Raw genomic sequence first — 24,946 nt, 5'->3', positions numbered from 1 at the left:
ATAATCCCCTAAACTCCTTGCGCCCAGCATTCCTCTTGCTGCCCTTGCCCACATTGAGTCCCTGTGCCTGGGATGCTCTCTTGGTCCTCTCACCTTGGCTAATCCCTACTTGTCCCTGATGACCCAATTGGAGGAATGCTTCCTCCAGGGAGGCTTCCCTGAATTCCCAAGCCAGGTTCAGAGCCCTCCTCTGTGCCCCACAGCACTCTGTACTTACCTCTGTCACTGCACTATTTCCCTATCCATCTCCCCAACCAGCCTGTGAGGCCCCGACAGGGACACTTACCCGGTCTTAATCTACCGCAGAACTCTCTAGTCCCGGGCACACAGCCTGGCACAGGGCATATATCGAAAATATTTGTCGATGAATGGATGAACTCTGAACAAAACCAGAAGAAGGCTGATGTCTTGCTAGACATTAGCTAACAGACTCTGATGTTCAGATTCCCAGCATCTGAGACTAGCATAAGAGGAATCATGAGTAGGGGCGCCTGGGTGGCTCAGTCATTAAGCGTCTGCCTTCAGCTCAGGTCATGATCCCACGGTCCTGGGATTGAGCCCCGCATCAGGCTCCCTCCCTCTCCCACTCCCCCTGCTTGTGTTCCTGCTCTCGCTATGTCTCTCTCTGTCAAATAAATAAATAAAATATTTTTTAAAAAAAGAGGAATCATGAGTTTCCCTTTAAATCAAAAGTATTCCAGCCCCTCTTTAATACGCATGCTGACTTTAAAATTAGCATTCAATGCCAAGAGCATTTCTTATAAGTATCCCACAGAAAGTTCAGACCACCTCTACATAAGATCATGCACTTAGTAGCTCAGGCCAAATGGAATATTTCAGTGACTCATAAAGACTTGAAAGGGAGACACTGAGAACACTTGGTCATTTCAATTTCAACAGCAGAATTTGCTCTGGAAAATGCTACAGTAAAAAATATTAATGCCATAAAAACCAAACAGCAGCTGAAGGACTACAGTCATAAAGAAAAAACATAAATCCTAAAACATATCAGCGTGGAAGGCTCCCTCTCGCCTTCAAGAAAAACAGTGTTTAGGTCCTTGGAAACCCATCTAGAAAAGGGAGACTTGACTCCCATGGCAGAGTAGAGAAAAAGAAGAGCGGACGTCACAACGGTGAGGAGGAGAAAGAGCTAACCCACAGAATGAACTCAGTGTTCGGCCTACCCATACTTCACACGCACGTACCCATTCAGGGCCCACCACAGCCCAAAGAAGCAGAAACTGTGATCGCACAGATCACAGAGGACAGAGAGATCAAGTGACTGGCCCAAGGTCCCCCAGCAGAAGTGAGCCCGCAGACAGCTGGCTCCAGAGGCTGTGGTCCCCCAACAGCAGAGACCGCCTCCCAGAGCAGCCCCACCTGTCACATGCTGGGCCTCAGTGTCTCCGACCTACATAAGGAGGGTTGGATTCAATTCTCAGGTACTTCCCAGTTCAAAAGACAGGCGATAAAGTGCGAAACCAACATTCTAAGATTCTGTCAAGTTTTTCCATCTAGAAATAAAATTCAAAATGGTGCCCTTTAAAAATTAAATAACTCTGTATCTTGCGGAGCTGCTTTTATATTAAAGGAATGCACATGAAGAGCTGAACATTTAAAGTGCCCAGCTCAGAGCAAGAGCTCAATAAACAGTAGCGATTATTACTCTTATGATAAAACAGAAACAGCCATTTAAGAGCAGAGCACGTTTTAATTATACACAATGCGGAATAATCAAATCTCATTTGTTTGAGGCCCCAGACCCCACAGCATAGATCGAGTTGTACAGCTGAAATTAGAACAACTCAAAGCTCAGAAATTACTTGTTTCCATTAGAGATCTGACAAGTCATTTCTTCAATTGGTCACTGGTGGTTTGCAGATAACTATTAGCAGTAATGAGTATTCTAAATTAAATCTGGAGACAGTACCACTCTGTTCTGTAAAGACAACTGGGGAGAGAGAAACATAATTGTGGAACGTCCTTCTCTCTGTCCTCCATCTTCTCCCTGATAAATATCTCCTGTGTCTTGCATAGTATGGATTTCATTTGGCTACAAATGAAGAAGGGTCTAATTCTTCCCATGATAAATGAGAGCACTGAACAGGTAACTTGTTACGGAGAACTGGAATTGGGAAAATAACCTCATTTTCCTGTTCCTTGACAACAAGCCCCCTCCACTAACAAATGAAAGACACAGTGCTGGAAGACACTAAGCATGGAAGGCAAATCCATCACCATGTAACCCGTCCTCAGACACTCTGTACACAGCCCTGGGTACAGACTGCTCACGTCTCCTCCAACTGCAACAAAGATGAAGCCTACAAAAGGCAAGGTGGTGGCACAAGGCGGCGGCACAAGGCGGCGGCACAAGGCGGCGGGAAGAATAATGGTTCTGGAATCCTTAAAAACCTGGATTCCAATCCTGGCTCCGCCATCCGAGTATTATGTGACTGTAAACAAGTCTCTCCTAGGCTTATGATTTCTTATCTGTAAAATGGGGATAATATAAAATATCTCAGAGAGTTCTGGCAAGGATTAAATGGGGACAATTAGTAACATTCCTTACGTCACAGGGAAGCCTTCAGCAAATGTTAGCTCCTCTCACCGGGCGTCTGGGAACATCCTCATGGTCGGGACACCAGAAGGACACCAAACTCCCCAAAGCTGGAAACTGCTGATCCTGGCGGAACCCGTGTCTGGCCCGTGCACAAAAGGGCTGACCGCGTAGGTACGGAACACCCACAAGACACATCACTGCCCCCAACTCTGGCATTATCCAGCTTCGACACTTGTCGAGAAACATGCTGCTGCCCACCCCTCCCCGCCCCGGGCCTGGTTGGACAGTGGCAGCAGACGTGATTTGTTAGGGAAGATGATTTGGTATCTCCACTTACATTTTCAAAGTCCTTCATGTTCCGTGCTCTGGTGGGAGACACCGTTTCTTCTGACACGTTTGGGAGCACTATAAAAAGGTAAAACAGACACAGGAAAAGGGCATGGTATGCAAATTGCCCAGCATCCCTATTAGGGAATAGAGCCCAGAAAAGAAAAAAATTAAAAAAAAAAAAACACACACACACACACACACACATGAACAACTTCCACAGTGTATTCTGCTGGCACTTTCTGTCTGTTGTGATTTACTGACTTGAGTCTGGGGAAAGCTCTAAACCATTATATTTCAAATATTTACAAATTACTTAAAGTAGCCCCAGTGTCATGTGTCAGAGAACGAACCCAAAAACTGCACCGGGCATGTGGCCCAGCCGAACTGTGCTGATATGTACACCCTTAGTGCTCGTCATAAAATTATTCTGCTGAGCAGAATACCATCTTCATGCGTCAGCGATTAAAGCAGATCTAACTGACTGGGGCTGGCAAGCTTTTTCTTAAAATGCCAGACGATAAATATTTTAGGCTCTGTAGACCATAACCAAAGCCTAAAATCTGTCACAACTGGTCAGCTCTTCTGTTGTAGCACAAAAAACAGCCACAGACAATTCATAAGTAAGGAAGCTGTGTTCCCATAAAAGTTTATTTTCAAATGCAGGCAGCAGGTTGGAAAGTGCCCATCCCTGCTTTAGGGTGATTACACACTTGGCCAATGCCCAAAGCTTTCCACAGTTCTTTTCTCCCAACAAACATTTATTACACACCTACTGTGTGCCAAGCACCATGCTAGGTGCTGGGGAAAGAACAGTGAAGGAGACAGTGAGCCTGTGCCCAAAAGGCTCTGATCTAGGGGGCAAGACAAGAGGGTAAACAAACTGGCACCTTGTTCACAAAGTGCCTGGCACTGTTTAGGTGTTGGGTGCATGTGCACGGAGTAATGAATGAATCCATTCTTCCAACAAATATGCACTGAGGGCCTACTCTCTGGCCGGAACCATTCTAGATGTGGCTACATCAGGAAACAAACAGAGCTGATCTTCTAGAAGAGGGAAGATGGAAATGAGCAAAATAACAGGACAATTACATAGGATGTGAGAAGGTGAGAAAGGCTATGGAGAACACTTAAGTGGCTAAGGACTGGAAAGGTCCAAGGTGGGTGAAGATTGCAATTTTAAGTCAGGGGGCCAAATTGGGAAGGTCGCACTGAGAAGGTGTCAGCTGGGCAGACCTGAGGAGAAAAGCAAATGGAGAAGCCCCATGCACGTGAGAACCAGCAATAAACAAAGGGAGAGGAGGAGAGGAGGTACGTGAGGTGCTGGGGGACAGACTGCGCACAGCCTTGTAGGCTCTTCTCGGGACGGGGAGCCGCCAGAGGGCTCAGAGCTAAGGGGTAACATGCCTGGACTTACGTTTCTGCAGGCTCCCTCTGGCTGCCTCGCTGAGAACAGACTGAAGGGCACTTAAAGGGAAACCAGGGGACCAGTCAGAATAGACTGGAGACCAAGGTGGCTTAGAGCAGGTGGCAGGATGATAAGCAGGGGAGGAGTGATCCGATCCTGGATGTTTTAAAGTCACCAACAGGAATACATGAACTGAAATAGGTGAAATATGTAAGCTCGGAGAGGAGAGCACAAGAAGTGGGGCTGGGGAGAACCAAGACGTTGGTGAGCTTTGAGCTGAGTCTTAAAGAGGCAGTAGAACAGAGGAAGGGAAAAGGAAGAAGAAACTTCACAAGCAAAGGCCCAGAGGTAGGCGTGGCCTTCAGAAACCACTGAGCACAAAAGGGCTCAGGAGGTGGGCAGGGGCAGATTGTCAAGAGCCCTGTGTACCAGGCAAAGGGCACACAGGCTTGTTTTCCTGGTTCTCAGACAGGCCATGCTCTGTCACCTACGCCTGCGTCCCTACCTAGGTCCTACTCATTCCTCAAGTCTCAGCTCCAATATCAGTGTTTTAAGAAACTCGTGCCTGACCCAGCTCCCTCACACCGGGGCACTCCTCCCCCTGCCCCCCTTCACTGCCTGGCCCAGCTCCCTCTCACCCCCACTCACAGCCCCTTTTTTCTTTGCTCATCACATCAATCATATGATTTATCATGACATTTCTTTGTTGAACTCTCTGTCTTCCAGACTGGGTCGTAGCCATGTTCAAGGTTGAATCCCAGCACTTACCCCAGGGCTTGGCACAAAGCAACGTACGCTATGGGCTGAAGCAAAGAGCAGTCCTATCAATTTTCCACTTCTAACTGCCTGTGTACAGGAAGAACAAAAACTGCTGGATTTTGTGTTAAGGTAGAAGTTAACAGGCTCTGAAGGAAAACCTGAGGGTGGCCTATAAGTTAAAATATTCTCCAGAAATAAACCTCAGGACACTGATATTGTCTGTTCTCAAAACTTCTTCCTTCTGGGGCGCCTGGGTGGCTCAGACGGTTAAGCGTCTGCCTCCGGCTCAGGTCATGATCCCAGGGTCCTGGGATCGAGTCCCGCATCGGGCTCCCTGCTCCTTGGGAGCCTGCTTCTCCCTCTGCTTCTCTCTCTCTGTCTCTCATGAATAAATAAATAAAATCTTTAAAAAAAAAAAAAAAACAACTTCTTCCTTCTGCACATCTCCTCACTTTGGAGAAGAGAAAAAAAAACACAAGTCAAAATATCTCTGAGATATTTTAACAAGGCAAATTATTAGCACTTCCTTCACTATAGACACGAGAGCATTCGCTTCTTTCAGAAACAAAAATTATGAAGAATGCTTAGCAAAAGCCAAACTGCCCCACAGAAAGTCTCCTCCTAATCCAGCTTAAACACAATAGACTGCTTATTTACTCAGCGCCGTCTCCTGTGGTCTAACCAACTATTTGTCTCCAAAGGGCAGGCCCGTGTAGGAATGCTGGGCCTTGACCAGCAAATGGAACGCAGCAGCCTGCCAGGAAGGCCTCGGTACACAGACGCTCAGCAGCACGGGGGGCCGCCAGCCACTCAGCGCCGAGACCAGCAGATCCTCCGGGCCTGACCCACTGCCTTCAACGCCCAGCCCCCAGGCAGCCGCCCAGGTCGGCGAACACTGGCTGAATCTCTCCGAGCCTGGTAGCAAGAAATAAAGCTCACGGAATATGGCCTAAAGGACATCAATTCCTCCACGCCAGTGTTTATGAAAGGAGGTAAACAGCAATTCACTAGGTACATAAAACACTGAGCACCTACGGAGAGCACCTGGCCATGCCAGGGTAGGCTCTGGGCCCCAGGGACTTCAAAGCCCAGTCCTGGGCTCAAGGCCTAAAGGCCCCCACGGTCAAGAGAATGCCCGGCTCTGTGTACTTACCACCATCTCCCAAACCAGCAATGCGGCTGATGCCATCCACTTCGTCTGGTAAATTGGGAACAAGGCCACTAGGAGAGAGCACAGGCAGGAAGACATGAGTTAGTGTTTGGACAACAGAGACTGTGAGGACTGCCTGGACTGCCCTTGACAATCATCAGGCCACAGGCAACGAGCAACAACACACAGCTGAGCTACCTGGGAGACATACAGCGCAAGGGTGAAGAACTCAGGCTTTGGGGCTCTAACCCTTAACAGCTGAGTGAGCTTCAGTAAGGATGGTCATTCATTCATTCATTCGGACCTCAAGTGTTCTGTGGACCGTATACATACTAGGTGCAGAGACACCGTAAGCTAATGACGTTTCTGAGTCTCGCTTTACCTGTTACATGCAGATACCACCCTCTCCCTGTGAAGATTAAACGCGTTAATGTTTATGACACTTAGCACGTAGTAAGCACTCAATAAGTGGTTATCTACTGTTTCTGTCTTTACTATTACTGTCATTATTAATACGCCTACCACAACCAAAAATTAAGCTTCCAAGAACGTGGCACCAATTCAGATGCTTTAAAAATGTCACACAAAAATGCAACATCCCCTGATCCAAGAAATTTTACTGCTTGAATTATAAAAATAGGTTACATGAGGATCTGGAGACACTGACAGAAAACTAAACGTAACAGGAGGTGTGGCGTGACACAGAAGCCAGGGCGCTGCATTCTGTTCTAAGCTCTGCCGTATACCTCTCCCAGCCCCACCTCCTCCATCCCTAAAAGGCGAACAGCAGCTACTTCGTAAGTCCCTGGCAATCAAAGACACAAAGGGCCCAGCAAGGCACCTGGCACACTGTGGGCACTCCATAAATAGGAGCAAAATATTACTGTCACTGGGAAACATCCAGCGCTTTGTAAATTTATAAAAGATTTTCCGTCGTGAGAGCTGCCCGTGCCCCAAGAGTCCTTGCATTTTCAAAGGGAGGCACTAGGGTGCTGATAATTTCAGCAGCCTGGCCAGAGTCACACGGCAGTTAAGCGGACAACCAAGTCCAGAACCCAAGCCTTTTCTGTCTAACCTCCAATAATGCCTTCCTGTCCCAAGCTGTAAACGAAGAGCTGGTGGACGCTCAGCTTGACTTCCCGGCAGTTTGCTCTCTCCATGTTTCTAAATCCAAATCCATCCTGTACTGAGGACAATTCTGCCTGATCGCCAAATTCTGGAGTTGGGAATGGACCTTTGTGATCAGAACCAAGCAAAAAATTGGATATCATAAGATTCCAACATCAAGAGAATGATGACATAATATGTCTGCTATAAAGAGAAGCGAAAAAAAACTTCAGTAGACTATGCCTTCAACTATGAAAAAAAAATACATGTACACTAAAGTCACCTCAAATCCTTCTTGGAAACTAGGTGGGCTATGCATCCATAAGAAGACAAAGGAAATATTAAAAAATCATCATTTGTAGGAAAATGAGAGATATTTTCCTGTTTTTTAATTTTCTATACTTCTTCATTTTCTCTAATAACCATCACTAGAAGAACAAACTCCATTCTCTAAATTGAGTATTAAAAATTAAAATCAAGTTCAACCAGCACCTTTTGCAGATAGTGGCCGAGGCCCAAAGTCCCACACCAGCTTACTGGTCAAGCTTAGCCAACAGTCTGGTCTGTACATTCCCGACCTGGGGTTCTCTCCACCACAGCCACTAACTACCATTGGCTGAGATGGCCCATCAATGACTCAAGCCAAGATCAACCACACTGGAAAACTACATGGCAGGCTAAGCCAAAGAATTTGGTCTTAGACAAGTTTCCAAGAGGCAAACAATGAAGTTTGAAAAATGACAGCTGACATCCCATTTATGAAAAGAAACCACTATTTAATGCAGAAGTTCCTGCCTGGTTCCTGCCAAATTTCCATTTGGGCTTTACCTACCCACTTTTATAATGCTATGAATCTCTGTCATCTGCAATCTCCTGTAGGTTCCAGCCACCCTCCAGCTTTAAGTAGCTCCCTCGTCCCACTCGGATCATTCGCTCTTAGCTTTGGGACTGAGGTTGGGGTTTCAAGGAGCCCCACTAGAAATGAGAACTATGCAAGCAAAAGCAGAGGGCTTGGGTACAATTTTATCGATGGGGGAGACAAAGGCCCAAAAGGGGAAGGAACCTCTTGGCTCAAAATCACAAGGGTTCTCAGCCACGCAGAGATCAAAATCCAGGTTTCTCAGGGTCCATTCCACTCGCTAACCTGTGCCCGGGGCCACCCAAAGCTCCTAGACGAACGTGGCACCTAATCAGCACCAGTTTCCCCACAAGCCAAATACAGCATAATGCTAACAAGCTAGCATGTGGGGCACCCACGGGGAACAGGCACCAGGCTCAGGACAGGCAGCCTCCCGTTGTAGCCTCACCACGGCCCTTCTGTAGTAGGTGGTGGTTTTTAAATGCTGCTTTTAAAAAAAAAAAAAAAAAAAAAAAAAAACAAGGAAAACAGAAACTCAGAAAAGTTAGAAAGCTGAAAGACCCGAGCTGGCCTGATTTCAAAGCCCATGCTCTTAATCTCTACACTCCCACCCCCCACCCCGGTGCCCCTCTCGCCTTCCTCCAGGGGAACGTGGTAAGGTCCAAATGAACCAAGGCAGAGGATTTCCAGTGATCGGCACAGAGCACCCTCACCGAGGCTGCTTTTTGTCAACTACGTGGTGAGCAAATGAAGCGACACTCGCCTGCGCTTCACCACCTCACCCTCTTAAGGCACAATCACTTTTGTGCTGTGGGCGACAGCAGCCGTGTCCATTCGCACCACAAGCCCCAGGAAGGCCTCGAGGACTAAGTGCTTCATTGGTAAAGTGCTGGGGGAGCCGTGGCTGGAACTGGGCACCACATTCAGAAAACAATTATACCAAGTGCACTTCTGTCTGTCTTTTAACAACTCATTTTTCACTATGTTATTTATTCTTAATTAGTAAAGAAATACATAAATACAAAAAACACAGACAAAATAAGGCATACAGATGGCCAACAGACACATGAAGAGATGCTCAACATCACTTATCAACAGGGAAATGCAAATCAAAACCACAATGAGGTATCACCTCACACCTGTCAGAATGGCTAGACTCACAAAGATAAGAAACAACAAGTGCTGGCGAGGATGTGGAGAAAAAGGAACCCTCTTGCACTGTTGATGGGAATGCAGACTGGTGCAGCCACTGTGGAAAACAGTATGGAGACTGGGTGCCTGGGTGGCTCAGTTGGTTAAGCGACTGCCTTCGGCTCGGGTCATGATCCTGGAGTCCCGGGATCGAGTCCCGCATCGGGCTCCCTGCTCGGCAGGGAGTCTGCTTCTCCCTCTGACCCTCCTCCCTCTCATGCTCTCTGTCTCTCATTCTCTGTCTCGCAAATAAATAAAATCTAAAAAAAAAAACAGTATGGAGTTTCCTCAAAAAATTAAAACTAGAATTACCAGATAATCCAGTAAGTCCACTACTAGGCATTTACCCAACGAAAATGAAAACATTAATTTGAAAAGATATGCACCCCTGTGTCATCACAGAATTATTTACAATAGCCAAGATAAAGAAACAACCCAAAGGTCCATCGACAGACAAATGGATAAAGATGTGGCATATACATACAATGGAATATTACTCAGCCATGTAAAAGAATGAGATCTTGCCATCTGTAACAACATGGATGGACCTAGAGGGTACTATGTTGGGTTAAATAAGTCAGAGAAAGACAAATACCATATGATTTCATTTACATAGAGAATCTAAAAAAACAAAACAAACAAAAAAGCAGAAACAGACTCATAAACACAGAGACCAAACTGGTGGTTGCTAGAAGGGAAGGGGCAAATGGGTGAAGGGAGTGGGAGGAAAAAAAATACAGACAAGCCTAAAGTTCTTGACTACTCCTCACTCCCATAGTAGCCTCCTAACAGGTAGCCACTATTGTCAGCAAGACATGTATCCTTCTAGGATTTTTTCTATGTATTTACAGATATAGGGACACAGTTTTATTTTGTGGCTTAAAAACAAAACAAATGCGGGGCTCCTGGGTGGCTCAGTTGGTTAAGCAACTGCCTCCGGCTCAGGTCATGATCCTGGAGTCCCGGGATCGAGTCCCGCATCGGGCTCCCTGCTCGGCAGGGAGTCTGCTTCTCCCTCTGACCCTCCCCCCTCTCATGTGCTCTCTCTCTCTCTCTCTCTCTCTCTCTCTCATTCTCTCTCTCAAATAAATAAATGAAATCTTAAAAAAAAAATGCATTCAAACTGTATATACTATTCTGCAGCATCTTTTCTTTACTTAATGTGTCCCAAAGATGTTTTCATGACAGTACAAATAGATCTACCTTCATGTTTTTAACTCCCACAAAGCATTCTAGAGCAGTGTTTTTCAAACTTGACTGACCACAACCCAGAGAAGGAAATGTATCCCCCTTAATTCTTGAAATGCTTTCTATTCTGTACTAGTACATTTTTTAAAATTCTGGTTGCAACCTACGAAATTGAATTTCACGAGCTGCCAATGCATCAGTCTGAAATTCACTTTTGAAAGGATGTGTATTTACCAGATCCCCTGATGGTAATTCAATTTGTTTCCAAGTTGTTCCTTTTATAAACAATGCTTTATGAATATCCTCATACAGGTCTCCCTGTGCACGTGCATGAGAATTTCTTTAAGAAAACAGGAAGGGGAATTGCTGGGTCAAAACATATTCACATATTTTTATTGGGCAAAGGATTTGAAAATACAGTGGACCCTTGAGCGACATGAGTGGAACTGCACGGATCCACTTACATGCAGATGTTTTTCTCAATAAATACCATACAGTACCGTAAATGTATCTTCTCTTCCTACTGATTTTCTTAATAACATTTTCTCTTCTCTAGCTTCCTTTACTATAAGAATACAGTATGTAATACATTTAACACACAAAATATGTGTTAATCCACTATTTATGAATCAGGCTCTCGGTTAACAATAGGCTAGTAGTTAAGTTTGGGCGGGGGGGGGGGAGGAGTCAAAAGCCACACGTGGATTTTCCAGTGCGCGGGACATCACACACCTAACCCTGTGTTGTTCAAGGATCAACTGTACACAAACGGCTATAGAAACACAAGAAAAATGTTGAACATCATTAGTCATTAGGGAAATACAAACCAGTATCATAAGGAGATACCATGTCACACCCCCGAGGCTGGCCACAATCAAAATGACAGACAATAACAAGAGTTGACAAGGCTGTGAAGATAGAAGAACCCTCATCCACTGCTGGAAGGAGTGTAAAAAGTGTTGGGCAGTTCCTCAAGATGTCAAACATACATAGAGTTAGCATATGACCCAGCAGTTCTACCCCCGGGTCTATACCGAGAAAGGACAACACACATCCACACAAAAACTTACACATGAAGAAACGTCTACAGCAACATTATTCATAATAGCCAAAAAAGCAGGGAAAAAACCAAATGTCATCAGCCAATGAATGAATAAACAAAACATGGTACATGTATACAACGGAGTATGATTTGGCCATAAAAAGGAATGAAGTATGTCATGGACGTACTACCGCATGGATGAACCTCACAAATGACCACATATTATAAGATTCCATTTATATGAAATGTCCAGAACAGGTAAATCCACGGACAAAAAGTAGACTGTGGTTGCCTAGGGCTGGGGGCGTAAGAGGGCCGGAGTAATAGCTGGTGTTATTAATGTTTGTGTCCCCCCAGAATTCCTAGGTTGAAACCCTACTCCCCCTCCCAAGTGATGGTATTAGGAAGTGGGGTCTTTGGGAGGTAATTAAGATTAGATGAGGGCCGGAGGGTGGAGCCCCCATGAATGGGATTAGTGCCCTTACAAGGGTTACAAGAGATCTGCTTCCTCTCTCTGCTCTCCACCATTAAGAGGAAACAATGAGAAGTTAGCGGTCTGTAACCCACAAGAGGGCTCTCACCAGAACTCAACCATGCTGGCACACTGATCTTGGACTTCCAGTCTCCGGAACTGGGAGAAATACATTCTGTCATCTATAAATCAGCCACAGTCTATGACATTTTTGTTACAGTAGCCAAGCTAAGACCAGGAGCGACTGCTAATGGACACAGGGTTTCTTTCTTAGAGATGAAAGTATCCCAAAATGAGATTATGGTGATGATTGCACAACTCTAAATATACTAAAAAATCACTGAATAGTATGGGTGAACTTTATGGCATACAAATTATATTTCAATAAAGCTGTTTTTAAAAAACACACCTGGGCATATTTTTAATACCAAATTGTCTTCCAGAAGGACTATACCAGTTGACACTCTGTGTGTGCACTTTCTCAGAGTGATTACAAAGCATTTCACTAATAAATATGGAGCCTGTATTTACATGGCATTTATCTTTTTAGAGACTGAACAAAATTGACTCATTCAACAAATATTTGTTGATCCTCTACTATGTTATGTGCCAGACATGGTTCTAGGTCTAAAGATACAGTGGGGAACAAGTGAGCCATGCTCCCCTCCCTCATTAAAGCTTATACTGGTGACTGGGAACACATTCCTCAAACTTCAAGCCTAGAGGTACCCCTGATCCAAGCTCAGCCCTGGATCAAGCCTTCAAACCTTCACCAAAATTTCATTCCACCATCCTCTTTCTCAACCTCCTTCTACAAAAGTCCATGAAGGCATTCTTTGCCTGACAATGTACGACTGTATACAAACTTGCAGGAAATCATTTCCTTTCGGTCTACCCCTCATTTACCCAAGCACTTAATGGCCATGCACTGGAGGAACCCATGGACGAACAAACCTGGGCCCAGGCCTTCAGAAGGTCACAGTTAGGCAGAGGCAGAACCCTCGGCATGAAAAGAAAGGGACAAATCCAGGGTTGTGGGCACCGAGGATTTTGTCCCGGAAACCATGCAACACCGTAACAACAGAACAAAAACGGCTAACATTTCATGCACCCCCAGCTGGTGTCAGGCACAGAATACATACAACTTTGCTCCATCCACATAGTCACCCGGTAAGTAGGTATTATCACTGAAGAGAAACAGGCTCAGAAGGGTTGAGTGAATTACTAAAGCAACCCGGCCAGTAAGTGGCTGAAGCAGGATTCAGACCCAGTCGTCCTGAGTACAAAGCACAGGTTCTTCCAAAATCACCAAGCAGGACTTAGTAAAGGGCCTTAGCTTGGGCGAGCTTCCCAGGCCTGGCATCTGAGCCTGACTCTCACAGGCCTGGAGCGCTTTGGGGCACCCAAAGGTGATCAAGTTTGGAGAGAATGACGCATATCGACCTGATTCAACAAAGGTCTGGGGACAAACTGGACTTCCCGTTTAGTCTCTAAAACTGGGGCTTGGAAATTACCAAGCAGAAGGGTGCTCATATTAGTATAAAAAGAGATGATTTTATTCCAGGGATTTTTCTCTTCCACTGTGACCCTCTAATGGAGAACCTGTCTCACGCAGGACATTTCTGCCACTCTTTAAGGGCCAGTTCCAGTGCCAACAGCCCTACAATCCTCCCAGAGGCCTCTCAGCTCGGGTTCAGAGAGCTATTTGGAAGGCAGGACAGGTACCGAGGGCCAGGCTTTGGAGTCAGTAAGGCTGGATTTAAATCCTGGCTCGAATAAGAGACTCGTAACTGATAGAAACCAAACTGGGGATTGATGGAGGGAGGTGGGTGGGGGATGGGCTAGATGGGGGACGGGCATTAAGGAGCGCACTTGTTACGATGAGCACTGGGTGTTGTATGTAAGCGATGAGTCACTGAAGTCTACTCCAGAAACCAATATTGCACAAATGTCAACTACTAAAATCTAAATAATAAAAATAAATAAATAAATAAAGTAAATCTTGGCTTGATCGTGTACTTTTTTACGGAATCCCAGACCATTCACTTCACCTCTCCGAGCCTCAGTGTGCTCACCTGTAAAAAGGGGATAATACCGTCACCTCCCATTTATGTGCCTCATACCAGGTTAGGAACTGGCATTACAAAGATGAACAAAACGCAGCCCCTGCTCTCCAACAGGTCAGAGTCTAATTAGGGAGACAGGCACGTTACAGTTGTATGTGCACCATCCAATGCAGGAACCACCAGCCACGTGCACCTGTTGAGCACCTGAAATGTGGTAAATCCAAATCAAGAAGTGCTTATAAGTGTAAAAATGCATACCAGGTTTCAAAGTGCAAGGTAAAAAAGACTGAAATATTTCATTAATAATTTTTTATTGTTTGCAACTTAGAATGATAATATATGGAAATATTGGGTTAAATCAAATATATTATTAAAATTAATTTCACCTGTTTTTTACTTTTTCATTGTGGCTCCTAAAAAAGTTTAAATTACATATGTGGCTCACGTTATATTTCTACTGAACAGCGTCAGTAAATAAAACTCAGTAAGGTAGGGGCGCCTGGGTGGCTCAGTCAGTTAAGTGTCTGCCTTCGGCTCAGGGTCCTGCATTGGGTTCCATGCTCAGCAGGGGTCTGCTTCTCTATCTCCCTCTGCCCCTCCCCCTCCTTGTGCACATGCTCTCCCTCTCTCAAATAAATAAATAAAATCTTAAAAAAAAAAAAAAAAAAAACTCTGGGAGGTAAATAAGGGCTGAGATGGGGTCAGTGATGGGTGGGGGTGGCTGGAAGAGCACAGAGGGCCCAGGTGGGGATGGGGATATGTCAGCAAAGGCTTCCTACTGAAATCTAAGCAAGACCTGAAAAATAAGAGGCGTTAATAAGGCACAGGGGAGAAGGGAAGGCAATCCAGGCAGCAGGAAAAGCGAGTGCATAGGTCCAGTAGTAAGAACGAACAAGGCAAGGCCACTCGTGACAAAGAGTTTGACAGCCAGGCAGAGAGGGAAGTGTTGGGGAGGAGAAAGGCAGGGGCAGAGAGGACAGAGGGGGTCGGTGAGGGAAATGGGGCCAGCTTATGAAGGACGTTAGAAGCTATATTAAAGAACATCCTGAGGGTGACGGGGAGCCAGGGAGGGCCTGAAGCAGGTAAGAGATCAGTCACAGGAACATATGCAGCGAAGGCAGGAAGGGGAGGCAAGGGAAGAGTTGTGTTCATCTGCTGAGTTGCTACTCTGTCAGGCACTGGTCAAAATCCTTTCAGATTCACCCATTTTTCAGATGACAAATACTGAGGCTCACAAAGAGCGAGTGCCTTGCCAAAGACCACAGGTTGTTAAATACAGAACTGCGATTGAAACCCACCTAGGTCTGGGTCCCAAAGCCCAAGGGCTTGGTCAACTGGCACAGAGATAAGAAGAGCAGAGAATATTAACGGACTTTATTTTTTTTTAAGATTTTATTTATTTATTTGACAGAGAGAGACACAGCGAGAGAGGGAACACAAGCAGGGGGAGTGGGAGAGGGAGAAGCAGGCTTCCTGCAGAGCAGGGAGCCCGATGCGGGGCTCGATCCCAGGACCCTGGGATCATGACCTGAGCCGAAGGCAGACGCCCAACGACTTAACCCCCCGGCACCCCTTAATGGACTTTATCTTAAGGGCAATGAGAAGCACTAAACAGATACACAGCAGCAGACTGACCGTCGGATTTACACTTTAAAAAGGCCTTCAAACTGTAGTAGAAAGGACTATTACAGGTGTGAGGACAATCCAGGTGAGAGGTCCTCCCCAATTATGTTGGGACAATGGTCGTCAGATGAAGAGAAAGGGACGTGATGAATTACCACGGGATGCAATCAGGCGGGAGCTGTGAAGGGCCTTGCTCTGTGCCTGGCACATAACGGGTTCTCATTAAACAGAGTAGCCATTTGTCCAGCTTTGCCCAAGATAGGACCAGTTCATGCCTGCTGTCTAGACATAAATATTAACTGTGCCCACTTCACTCTTCAAAGTGTCCCGGGTTGTATAATAAATAACATGGTCACCCTTTCAATGAGGGTCTGTGCCTAAAACCAGCAGCCTATCCCAGCAGACCTGGATCAGCACTGCGGATTCTCAGTCAGGGCTCTCCTCCACGTCCTCCTTCCCACTCTCCACCAGGAGCCCCCAAGAAACAAACGGCCCCAGCCCGGGAGCAGCCTGGGGCTCTGTCAGGCTTTCCTACCCAAAGGAAAGACACCAGGCCCCTCCGACAATGTGGGCTCCCACAGCCTCGTGGGACAGGTCCTTTGGGAGGCCACTCCCAGCCACGAGTCCCCAGTCTGTCCTACTGATGGTGGTGAGAATGATATGGTCACAGGATCATTTTTTAAGCACCAGTTATGTGCCACACACTACTCTTGCCAAGCAAATCGCGGCGAAGTCATCTCCTCTTCTGATCTTCACCCCAATTCTGTCGGCTGCATGTTACTACCAGTCCCATGTTACAGACGGGAAACAGGTTAGACCCCTTTACCAAAGCCACACAACCAGTTAGGTTAAAGGGTCGGGTCTGAATCCAATTCTGTTCAACTCCAGCCAAGGCCCTTAACCGCTGCACTGCACGGCCCCCGCCTTGGCCACTGTGCGAGCCCATGAACGAAGTCCAGACGCGCCAACTACCTTCCCCTTAAGGAAAGCAAACCTCCAAGGTCCCTACTCCTCAAACAGCCCCTACTAACGGTACACGCCCCTCCTCCCGCTCTTCAGAAAACCCCTTGCCCGACCCTCACCCCCTCTTCAAAGATTTCCCGAAGAGGCAGGTGTGATGCGGGTCGGGACCCCCGGTCCCCCCCCACTCAGGATCAGCCGCTGGGTCCTCGAGACACTCACCCTGCCAGACCCCACCCCACCCACTGCCCCCGTCCGGACGCCCTCAAACACTCTCAAGGGCAAACCCCAAGGCTCGGCCAGGGTGTACCCCATCAGCGGGAGCCCCGGCCGGGTCACCGCGACCCTGCCAAGCCCCGGCCGCACCTGCAGCCGCTGAGCGTCCCGGGGAGGGTGACGTCCTCTTCCAACACCGAGTCCATCGCGGACACGGGGGGGTGGCCTTGGCGTCTGTGGCGGCGGGGCCACCTGGTTCCCCCCGCTGTCGCGACCCGCAGGCTCCCCAGGTCCCCGCCCCCTCCAACCCCGCTCTCGTTCGGACTCCGGCGGCGCCGCTGGAATTCAAACCGCAGCCGCCGCCATCTTTCCCGGCGCTTCTTCCTACGGAAGCGAGGCGGGGTCACCGAGGCGCGCGCCGTGAAGCCGACAGCCGGCGCCCAGAGGCCTGGCAGAGAAGCGCGGGCGGGTGCCATCTTTATTAAGGGCAAGAGCCTCGCACTTGGGCCAGCAAGACCAAGAAAAGAGACGCAGGCTGCCATTTTTTGTGAGGGCACTCAGGCCGAGGCCCGGGCAAGGGCCATGTTTGTTGAGGGCAAAGGCCGGCCTTGGTCCGTTAATTCAAGCGGGAGATGGGAAGCCAGTCTTGCACCGACCCTTAGAGTTCCTAACCCAGCAAATGCTTTTCTACAACAATGACCCCCTAACCTTAGGGGTCATTATACTGTGCATCCAAAAGGCTTTCGCCTTGAGCTGAAATTCAGATAAACAAGCGCCGCCTCACTTTAGAAAAATCCTTCCTGTGGGATCCCAAATCAAGCAGTAATCTGCACACTTACTTTGAAGCAAATAAGCTCATCCCTTTGAGTCGGTGGTCACCAACACTCCTCCAATCTCCCAAAGCTTAAACGCACCTGAGATCAGTAAACCGAGGCCCAGAGAGAGGAAACGAATCGCCCAAAGTGTCGAAGCCAGACCCACGGCTCCTGCCAACTAGATCAGGGCTCTCCACAACCCTGGCTGCCCTTCCTAATGCACCAGAAAATAAATGGATAATTTTGACAGAGCTGGGCCAGTGAAGTCAACCACCCTCTCCTCATCTCCGTGTTGCTACCTTCCCCTGTGGGCTGTCAGAAGAATCCTGGATGAAAATAACTTGAGAAGATGGGGGAGTGGGTAGATGGTGACTTTCCCTATAATCAGGTACAAGTCTTCCTGGTGTGCTAAAATGTAAGTGTACTTTCCAAAAGAAGCCCTCTCTAATCCTCTAATGTAAAGCAAGTCCTTTCTTGTATTCTTAGCAACGCGTATTTTTCTTTTGTGGCACGTAACCACATTTTGCAATTATGTATTTCTGTGTTTTTTAGAAAGTCTTCCTTTTGCTCTAGACAGGAAACCCCATGAGCACAGATATTGTGTTCTGAATTGTTCACTGCTATATCCCCAACACTATGTCTGCCACCCAGAAGGCATTTTAAAATATATGTTGAATGAATGATTCAACCAATCTGGAAAGTGGGGGCTAATATCTATCCTGCAAGATTTTTGTGAGGATGTGAGGATGACCTGAGATATCGCTAGTAGCCCTGTCAACGGTAATCCCATAAATCTCTCCCCCACCCCTTTATTAGCTTTAGTGAAGTCTACAAAACTCATGGTCCTGCACCTGTCCTTCTTCTTCACCCACCCCTGAATCAGCAATAAAACAACAGCCTGAAAGAGAGAGTGGGCAGGAACAAGTTGGCACATCAGACGCCCCGACCCAGGGAAGGGACAGTCCTTGATGCCCTGGAACAGGCTAAGTTCAACCGAAGAGATGAGTGTGTCCAAAAGCAGGGAAGCTGGAGGTGTCAGATGCCTGCCCTGGTTCTGCCACCAACCCTCTGTGATCTTTGCAGACCACTCCTCTGGGCCTGTTTCTACACCTCTGAAATAAGAAGGCTGGACTAGATGGATGTCTCAGGACCTCACAGCTCTGGAGGCGATTTCTTTGTGTTTCTTTCAAAGCTACAAACACACTGCCAACTCTGTTCTGGTGAGGGAGGCTGAGTCACAAATCATCACTCCCCAAATGAAGGCACTAACTTTACATCCAGCAGATGGAAGCTCTTGAGGAAAGAAACGAGGACAAGGATTTACACATTTTGAGCATCTCTCGTGTATTACCTGTGTCCAGCATATCACACATACCACCTCCCTGAACTCCCACAAAGGTCCTCCGGAGTAGGTACAGGTGTTATCCCCATTTTACTCACCGATGAGAAGACAGAGACCAAAAGAGGTAAAAATAACTCACTCCAGGTCTCATTGCTGGTAAGTTGCAGAGCTGGGATTGGAGCCCAGGTGCCTCTAAACTCCAATGTCATAATTGTTTTGGGCAGCCTGTCTTTTGTATCTGTTTGTTTTTCTACTCCTTAAAATTTAGGACTAAGAGGTGAGGTCTACATCCCCACAACAGTATTTCAGTGATGTGTTCACCAGACTCTAGTCCTTGGGTAACTGCTGCAAGGTGGCCACAAGGTGAATCTTGGTGTGGGCGGTATGATCGTGGGACTGGAAGTCTGGCCACCTAGATTCGGACTCTGGAAAGTCCTCTGACTTTTCCTGTGACTGGGGTCCCTTCCCCTTTTGCTCCTCCTTGGGTTTCCCATGTGTAAAATGGGGCAGACCACAATGAGCTCACACAGCTGCATTATCTAACTAGATACTTTGAAAACTATAAAGAAGAAAGAGCCTGTGAGGAGCTCTCCTTATGATGAATCCATTGCCCTGTCCAGCAAATGACTATGTTCCCGGATGGTGTGCTAAACCCTTCGATGAACCTGGAAACTGAAAATAGAATCAACTGACAATGGATGGCCTATTTGGGAAGTTGTTTTTCCCATTTTCGTGGCCAGGGACGAGCCCTTTGCCCCATCTCTGTCTCACCAAGGCCCTTCTTTCTGCCAAGCCTGAAGATGATGTCACTGCCACCAGCTGTTTGGGCTATCTGGCTCCATCTCCTTGACAACAGCCACCCAGCCACAAGGCTGGCATTATTATCTGCTGGGCAAGGTCATAGCAAATGGCTGGAAGGAAGTAGCTTGCAGCCAGATGTTTCTCATTAGGGTGGAACCCTCCTGAAGTTTTAGCAGCTCAAGCATCTCATCAAGACACATGAGCTGCCATGACTAGCAGCAAGAATAAGTTTGTAACATCAGTTCATGCACACTGTTGCTTTGCACTGTTCCATTCTATCCTCAGGCGACTCTGAAGTATTTGGAGTGAGGGCCCCAGTCTACAGATGAGGAAAGAAAGGATCAGGGAAGGGAAGAGATTTCCCAAAGACATTCTTTTCTTCCTTTCTTTCTCTCTTTCTTTCCTTCTATTTTTCTTAGCTTTTCATTTAGAAATAATTTCAGACTTAGAAAAAAAGTTGCAAAAATAGTACAAAGCATTCCCCAGATAGCTTTCGCCCAGCTTTGTAATAGATTAACATCTTACATAACTGTAGCATAATTGTCAAAAATAAGAAATTACATGGATACAGTACTATTTACTACAGACCGTATTTAAATTTAACCAGTTTTCTGGTGAATGCCCTTTTCCTGGATCCAATCTAGGATTCCACACTGTGTTGAGTCATCATGCCTCCTGACTCTCCTCCAGTCCGTGACAGCGCCTCTGTCTTTGGATTTCATGACATTGGCACCTGAGGAAAGGTCTTGCCATTTACTTGATAGAATGTTCCTCAGTTTGGGTTCATGTGGTGTTTCCTCGTGATTAAATTGAGAGGTAATGCACTTTGGGCATGAAAGTGATGCTATGCCTTTCTCAGGGTCTCAGGAGGCAGATGACGTTCATATGTCTCGTTAATTGGTGATATCAACTCTGATCTTGGCTAGGGTGGTATCTGCCAAGATTCTCCATGGCAAGATTATTATTTTTCTTTTTGTCATTAGTTAAGGGTCAACTCCCCTTGTGAGGGGATATTTGAGACTATGTGATTATCCTGTTTTTCATCAGACTTTCACCCACTAATTTTAGCATCCATGGATAATTCCTTTCTAAAACAATTATGACTGTGTATTCACCAATTGGTGATTTACTCTTCTCATCTTTCCTTCTATATATTTTGTAAAGATTTTATTTTTAAGTAATCTCTCCACCCAGTGTGGGGCTGGAAGTCACAACCTCAAGATGAAGAGTCACACGCTCCACCAACTTAGCCAGCCAGGCGCCCCTCCTTCTATATTTTTTAACTGGAATTCTACTGGAAGAAAGAGCTTTCTCTTCTCCCTCAGTTAGTTACTTATTGAAATCCATATGGACTTATGGGTGTTTGCTTTATTTGATGGGTTATAATCCATTACTATCCTTATTTCTTTTGTTACACAAATTGTCCTAGATTTGGCCAAGCTGCCCTTCTAATACATAGGTGTGCCAAGTTCCAGACCCAGGTCTGACTGGTCCCAAGGCCAGCAGAATTTCTAGCATGTCCCCCCAGCCCCTTGCTCTCAGGAGCTCTTCCCAATCAACCCTCCCCCTCAGCAGTCCTTAAGCACCCACTGTCTTCTCCAGAGCATGCTGGGTTACTAAGCCAATGATGCCATCTGGGCCCAAACGAGTCCCAGGCCGTGCACAGAGTTGGTGCTCAATGCGTTTGTCAAATTCACTTCAAGTCCTGACTTCGATTCAAGATGGAAAGAGGAATGAGAAACACTCCATAACAAGGGAGCAGCAGGTACAGAGGGTAACACGCATCAACAGGTTATGACCATAGACCTGCTAATTCAATGTTCTGGGCCTGCTTTCTTATTTGTAAACTCGGTGCATCAGACTGCAACATTGAGGGCCCCTTTGGCTCTGATGTTCCATGAATAACTGATATTAATTACCATATACTGATGAGCTCTTTCTATGTGCTGGACATGTGTTGATCAACATTCTATTCAATCCTTATATTAACCGTATGAAACAGGGACAGATTACACTCCAGTTTACAGTTAACAAAACCAAGGCTCAGAAAGAAGAGGGATTTGCTGGGCCACACAGCAGTGAGGTGGAGGAGATGAGAGATGGACCCAGATGGACCCAGTACTTCATTCGAAAGCCCACCCTCTTAATCACGAAGCCGCAGTGCCTTTCACGGAGTTCCTGCTACCCCTGCCTTCAGAAGCTGGTGAAAATGCATAACAAAAAATCAAAGTAAAACATCTTCAATACTTTGCTGGTATAATAAAACTAACAGGGGCGCCTGGGTGGCTCAGATGGTTGGGTGTCTGTCTTCGGCTCAGGTCATGATCGCGGGGTCCTGGGACCGAGCCGCATGTCGGACTCCCAGCTCGGTGGGAAGCCTGCTTCTCCCTCTGCCTCTCCTGCTTGTTTTCTCTCTCTCTCTCTCTCTCAAATGAATAAATAAAATCTTAAAAAAAAAACAACACTAACAGTAAGATTTTAGGGGCACAAAGAGAAGAAACTGAGTCATTCTGACTGAGGGGCTGGGGAAAGGTGTTTTATAAGCAAGATCCATTCCCTGCAAAAGAAAATACAAACTTGGGGCGCCTGGGTGGCTCAGTCGTTAAGCGTCTGCCTTCAGCTCAGGTCATGGTCCCAGGGTCCTGGGATCGAGCCCCGCATCGGGCTCCCCGCTCAGCAGGAAGCCTGCTTCTCGCTCTCCCACTCCCCCTGCTTGTGTTCCCGCTCTCGCTGTGTCTCTCTCTGTCAAATAAATAAAATCTTTAAAAAAAAAATTAAAAAAAAAAAGAAAATACAAACTTGTTCATGTCATAGGTGCACAAGGCCCTCACTTTTTAAGTCCAGCAGAAATAAAATCACTGTTTGATACACCACTATTTACGAAGCCCGTATCACATTTTTCATCCCTTCGATGCTTTCTCACACACAAACAAGTTTGTTAGCCTTTATGAATAAGGACATTGAGGCTCCAGACATGAACCAGTTTTCCCAAAGTCACACAGCAAAAGCTAGTGACAGAAAAAGGAACTTGGACCTCAATCTCCCAGTTCCCAAAAGCTGATGCTTCTGAGCTTGTTGGAAACTTACAAAAGGCCTAGACACACCCCGAATCAAAATCTCCCATAATTGATCATCCTCAGTACCACAGCCAGATCCCCATGTGTCTAAACCCAGAGCCTGGCTATTAGAGAGTCAAAGGCTTCACAAAAATTACCCAGGGAGAGCTTTCCAGCACCCTTCCCAGCTGCACATCTGAATATGGAAAGTAGCAATAGCTGTAGGCAAGAAAAGATCGTGGAATTAATCAAGATGAATCCATTCCACAGAAGGGGCATCCTTTTCTGACTTGCCCAAAGGAACTCTGTACATGTGCGGCTCTTGAACACCGGAAATGTGGTTATGTGAACGAGGAACTGAATTTTTTTTTTTTAAAGATTTCATTTATTTTTATTTGAGAGAGAGAGAATGAGAGAGAGGGAGTACATGAGAGGGGGGAGGGTCAGAGGGCGAAGCAGACTCCCCACTGAGCAGGGAGCCCGATGTGGGACTCGATCCCGGGACTCCAGGATCATGACCTGAGCCAAAGGCAGTCGCTTAACCAACTGAGCCACCCAGGCGCCCCGAGGAACTGAATTTTTAAGAAAAACTTGATCTTACTTAAATTTAAACAGCCACATGAGGCCAGTGGCTACCGTATTCACACAGATATAAGGTATGTCCATCACCCCAAAATCTCCCTTGTGATGCAGTCAAATATCCCTTCCACCTCAGGAAATCACTAGTCCACTTTCTGTCATTAAAGATTTGTCTTGGTGGGACCACAAGGACGCCTACAACACTCAGCCTCCTATGGATGCCATCCCAGCCCCAGCGCCCCCCACTCCCCCACCGCCCCACTCCCCCTCCCGAAAACACAAAAACAGCGGCAATTCAACTTAGAAAAGTGTTTCGTTTCACTCCAAATATACCTAAAACCAAGGAGTGGCCTTACTCCAATACTGGGCTGTGGGTTGGTTTTCTACTCAGAAAACAAGCCACCTGGTCCCAGGTCCAATTCCCCAACTCATTACAGAAAGAATAATATGGCTTTTGGGGGGGGGGCATGTTGGGGTGGGTAAAGCTTTTATTAAATATCTCTTAAACAAAAGGGAGGGAAGAAGGAAGTATCATTCATTGTAGACATAGCATGAACCGAGGTGCTGTACGTATAAGGTTTGATTTAATCTCAGTGCAACCCTGAGGTCAGCATCATTCCTTTTACAGGTAAGGACAGGAGGACTAAGAGCCATTCATTAACTTCCCCAAGGTCCAATGGTTGCGGGGGACTGCACTGGGACCCGCATTGCTCTGCTTACAAAGCTGATGCTCTTCGTACTGCTACGGGTTGTTTTTTTAGAATTCCGTTAAAGAGATTTTTCTGCTGACGTTCCAGTACGCATCCTTTAATTAGATGGTAACAGCTAAGTAATAGCCGTTGTTGGTTGCTAGGAAACTCGGCGAAATTTGGGTGTCAACTACTAATGCAACCTTTGGCTTAGGTGTGCTGACCTCCTCTTTGTCACCCTTAACTGATACTTTAACACCTTCATTTAATAGTGTGATGATCTCTGTCTTTTCAGACAAAAAGGCGAGGTGCATGTTTATAAGGAAATAAAGTTAACTCTTTACCCAGGTCCCATACCTGTTCACATTGCTACCTTTTCCTTTTATTTATTTATTTATTTATTTTTATTCTTATGTTAATCCCCATACATTACATCATTAGTTTTAGATGTAGTGTTCCATGATTCATCCAGTGCTCCATGCAGAATGTGCCCTCCTCAATACCCATGACCAGGCTAACCCATCCTCCCACCCGCTACCTTTTCCTTTTAATTAAGGAAATTCAAAATATCACTGTCACCAAACTCTGATTCTTGCTCCGGACTATAAAATCCTCTCCATTTCAGACGATTCCTTTGGAGATTAATGGTCCGTTGGAGCCTATACAATTTGCTAAATTACCCCCAAATTATTATCTCAACTAAAACAGAATCTTAATAGACAACCATTAATGTCTT

At 46.4% G+C, this 24,946-nt stretch overlaps 1 protein-coding gene across 7 annotated transcripts in view; it reads right to left on the bottom strand.

Annotated features, from left to right (window-relative positions):
* The window catches only part of CDK5RAP2 (CDK5 regulatory subunit associated protein 2), a 183,592-nt gene extending 166,287 nt beyond the window's left edge, over positions 1–17,305 (bottom strand). For 6 of the 7 annotated variants that reach the window (XM_035015953.1, XM_035015955.1, XM_035015950.1 and 3 more), the window contains exons 1-3: positions 17,079–17,305; positions 6,208–6,275; positions 2,898–2,965 (exon numbers count right to left, since the gene is read on the bottom strand). In XM_035015953.1, coding sequence (XP_034871844.1) covers positions 2,898–2,965; positions 6,208–6,275; positions 17,079–17,134 — 192 coding nt within the window. In that variant the 5' untranslated portion in view covers positions 17,135–17,305. Of the gene's footprint in view, positions 1–2,897; positions 2,966–6,207; positions 6,276–14,138; positions 14,390–17,078 lie in introns of those variants that run through there. The other variant, XM_035015954.1, reaches the window with a different exon arrangement.
* Between the last annotated feature and the right edge of the window lie 7,641 nt (positions 17,306–24,946).

Source organism: Mirounga leonina, unplaced genomic scaffold, assembly GCF_011800145.1.
Source record: "Mirounga leonina isolate KUSES-001 unplaced genomic scaffold, KU_Mleo_1.0 Mir_170, whole genome shotgun sequence".
NCBI classification, from domain to species: Eukaryota; Metazoa; Chordata; class Mammalia; order Carnivora; family Phocidae; genus Mirounga; species Mirounga leonina.
The sequence above is the reverse complement of the archived record's forward strand: the minus strand, read 5'-3'. Positions and strand labels throughout refer to the sequence as shown.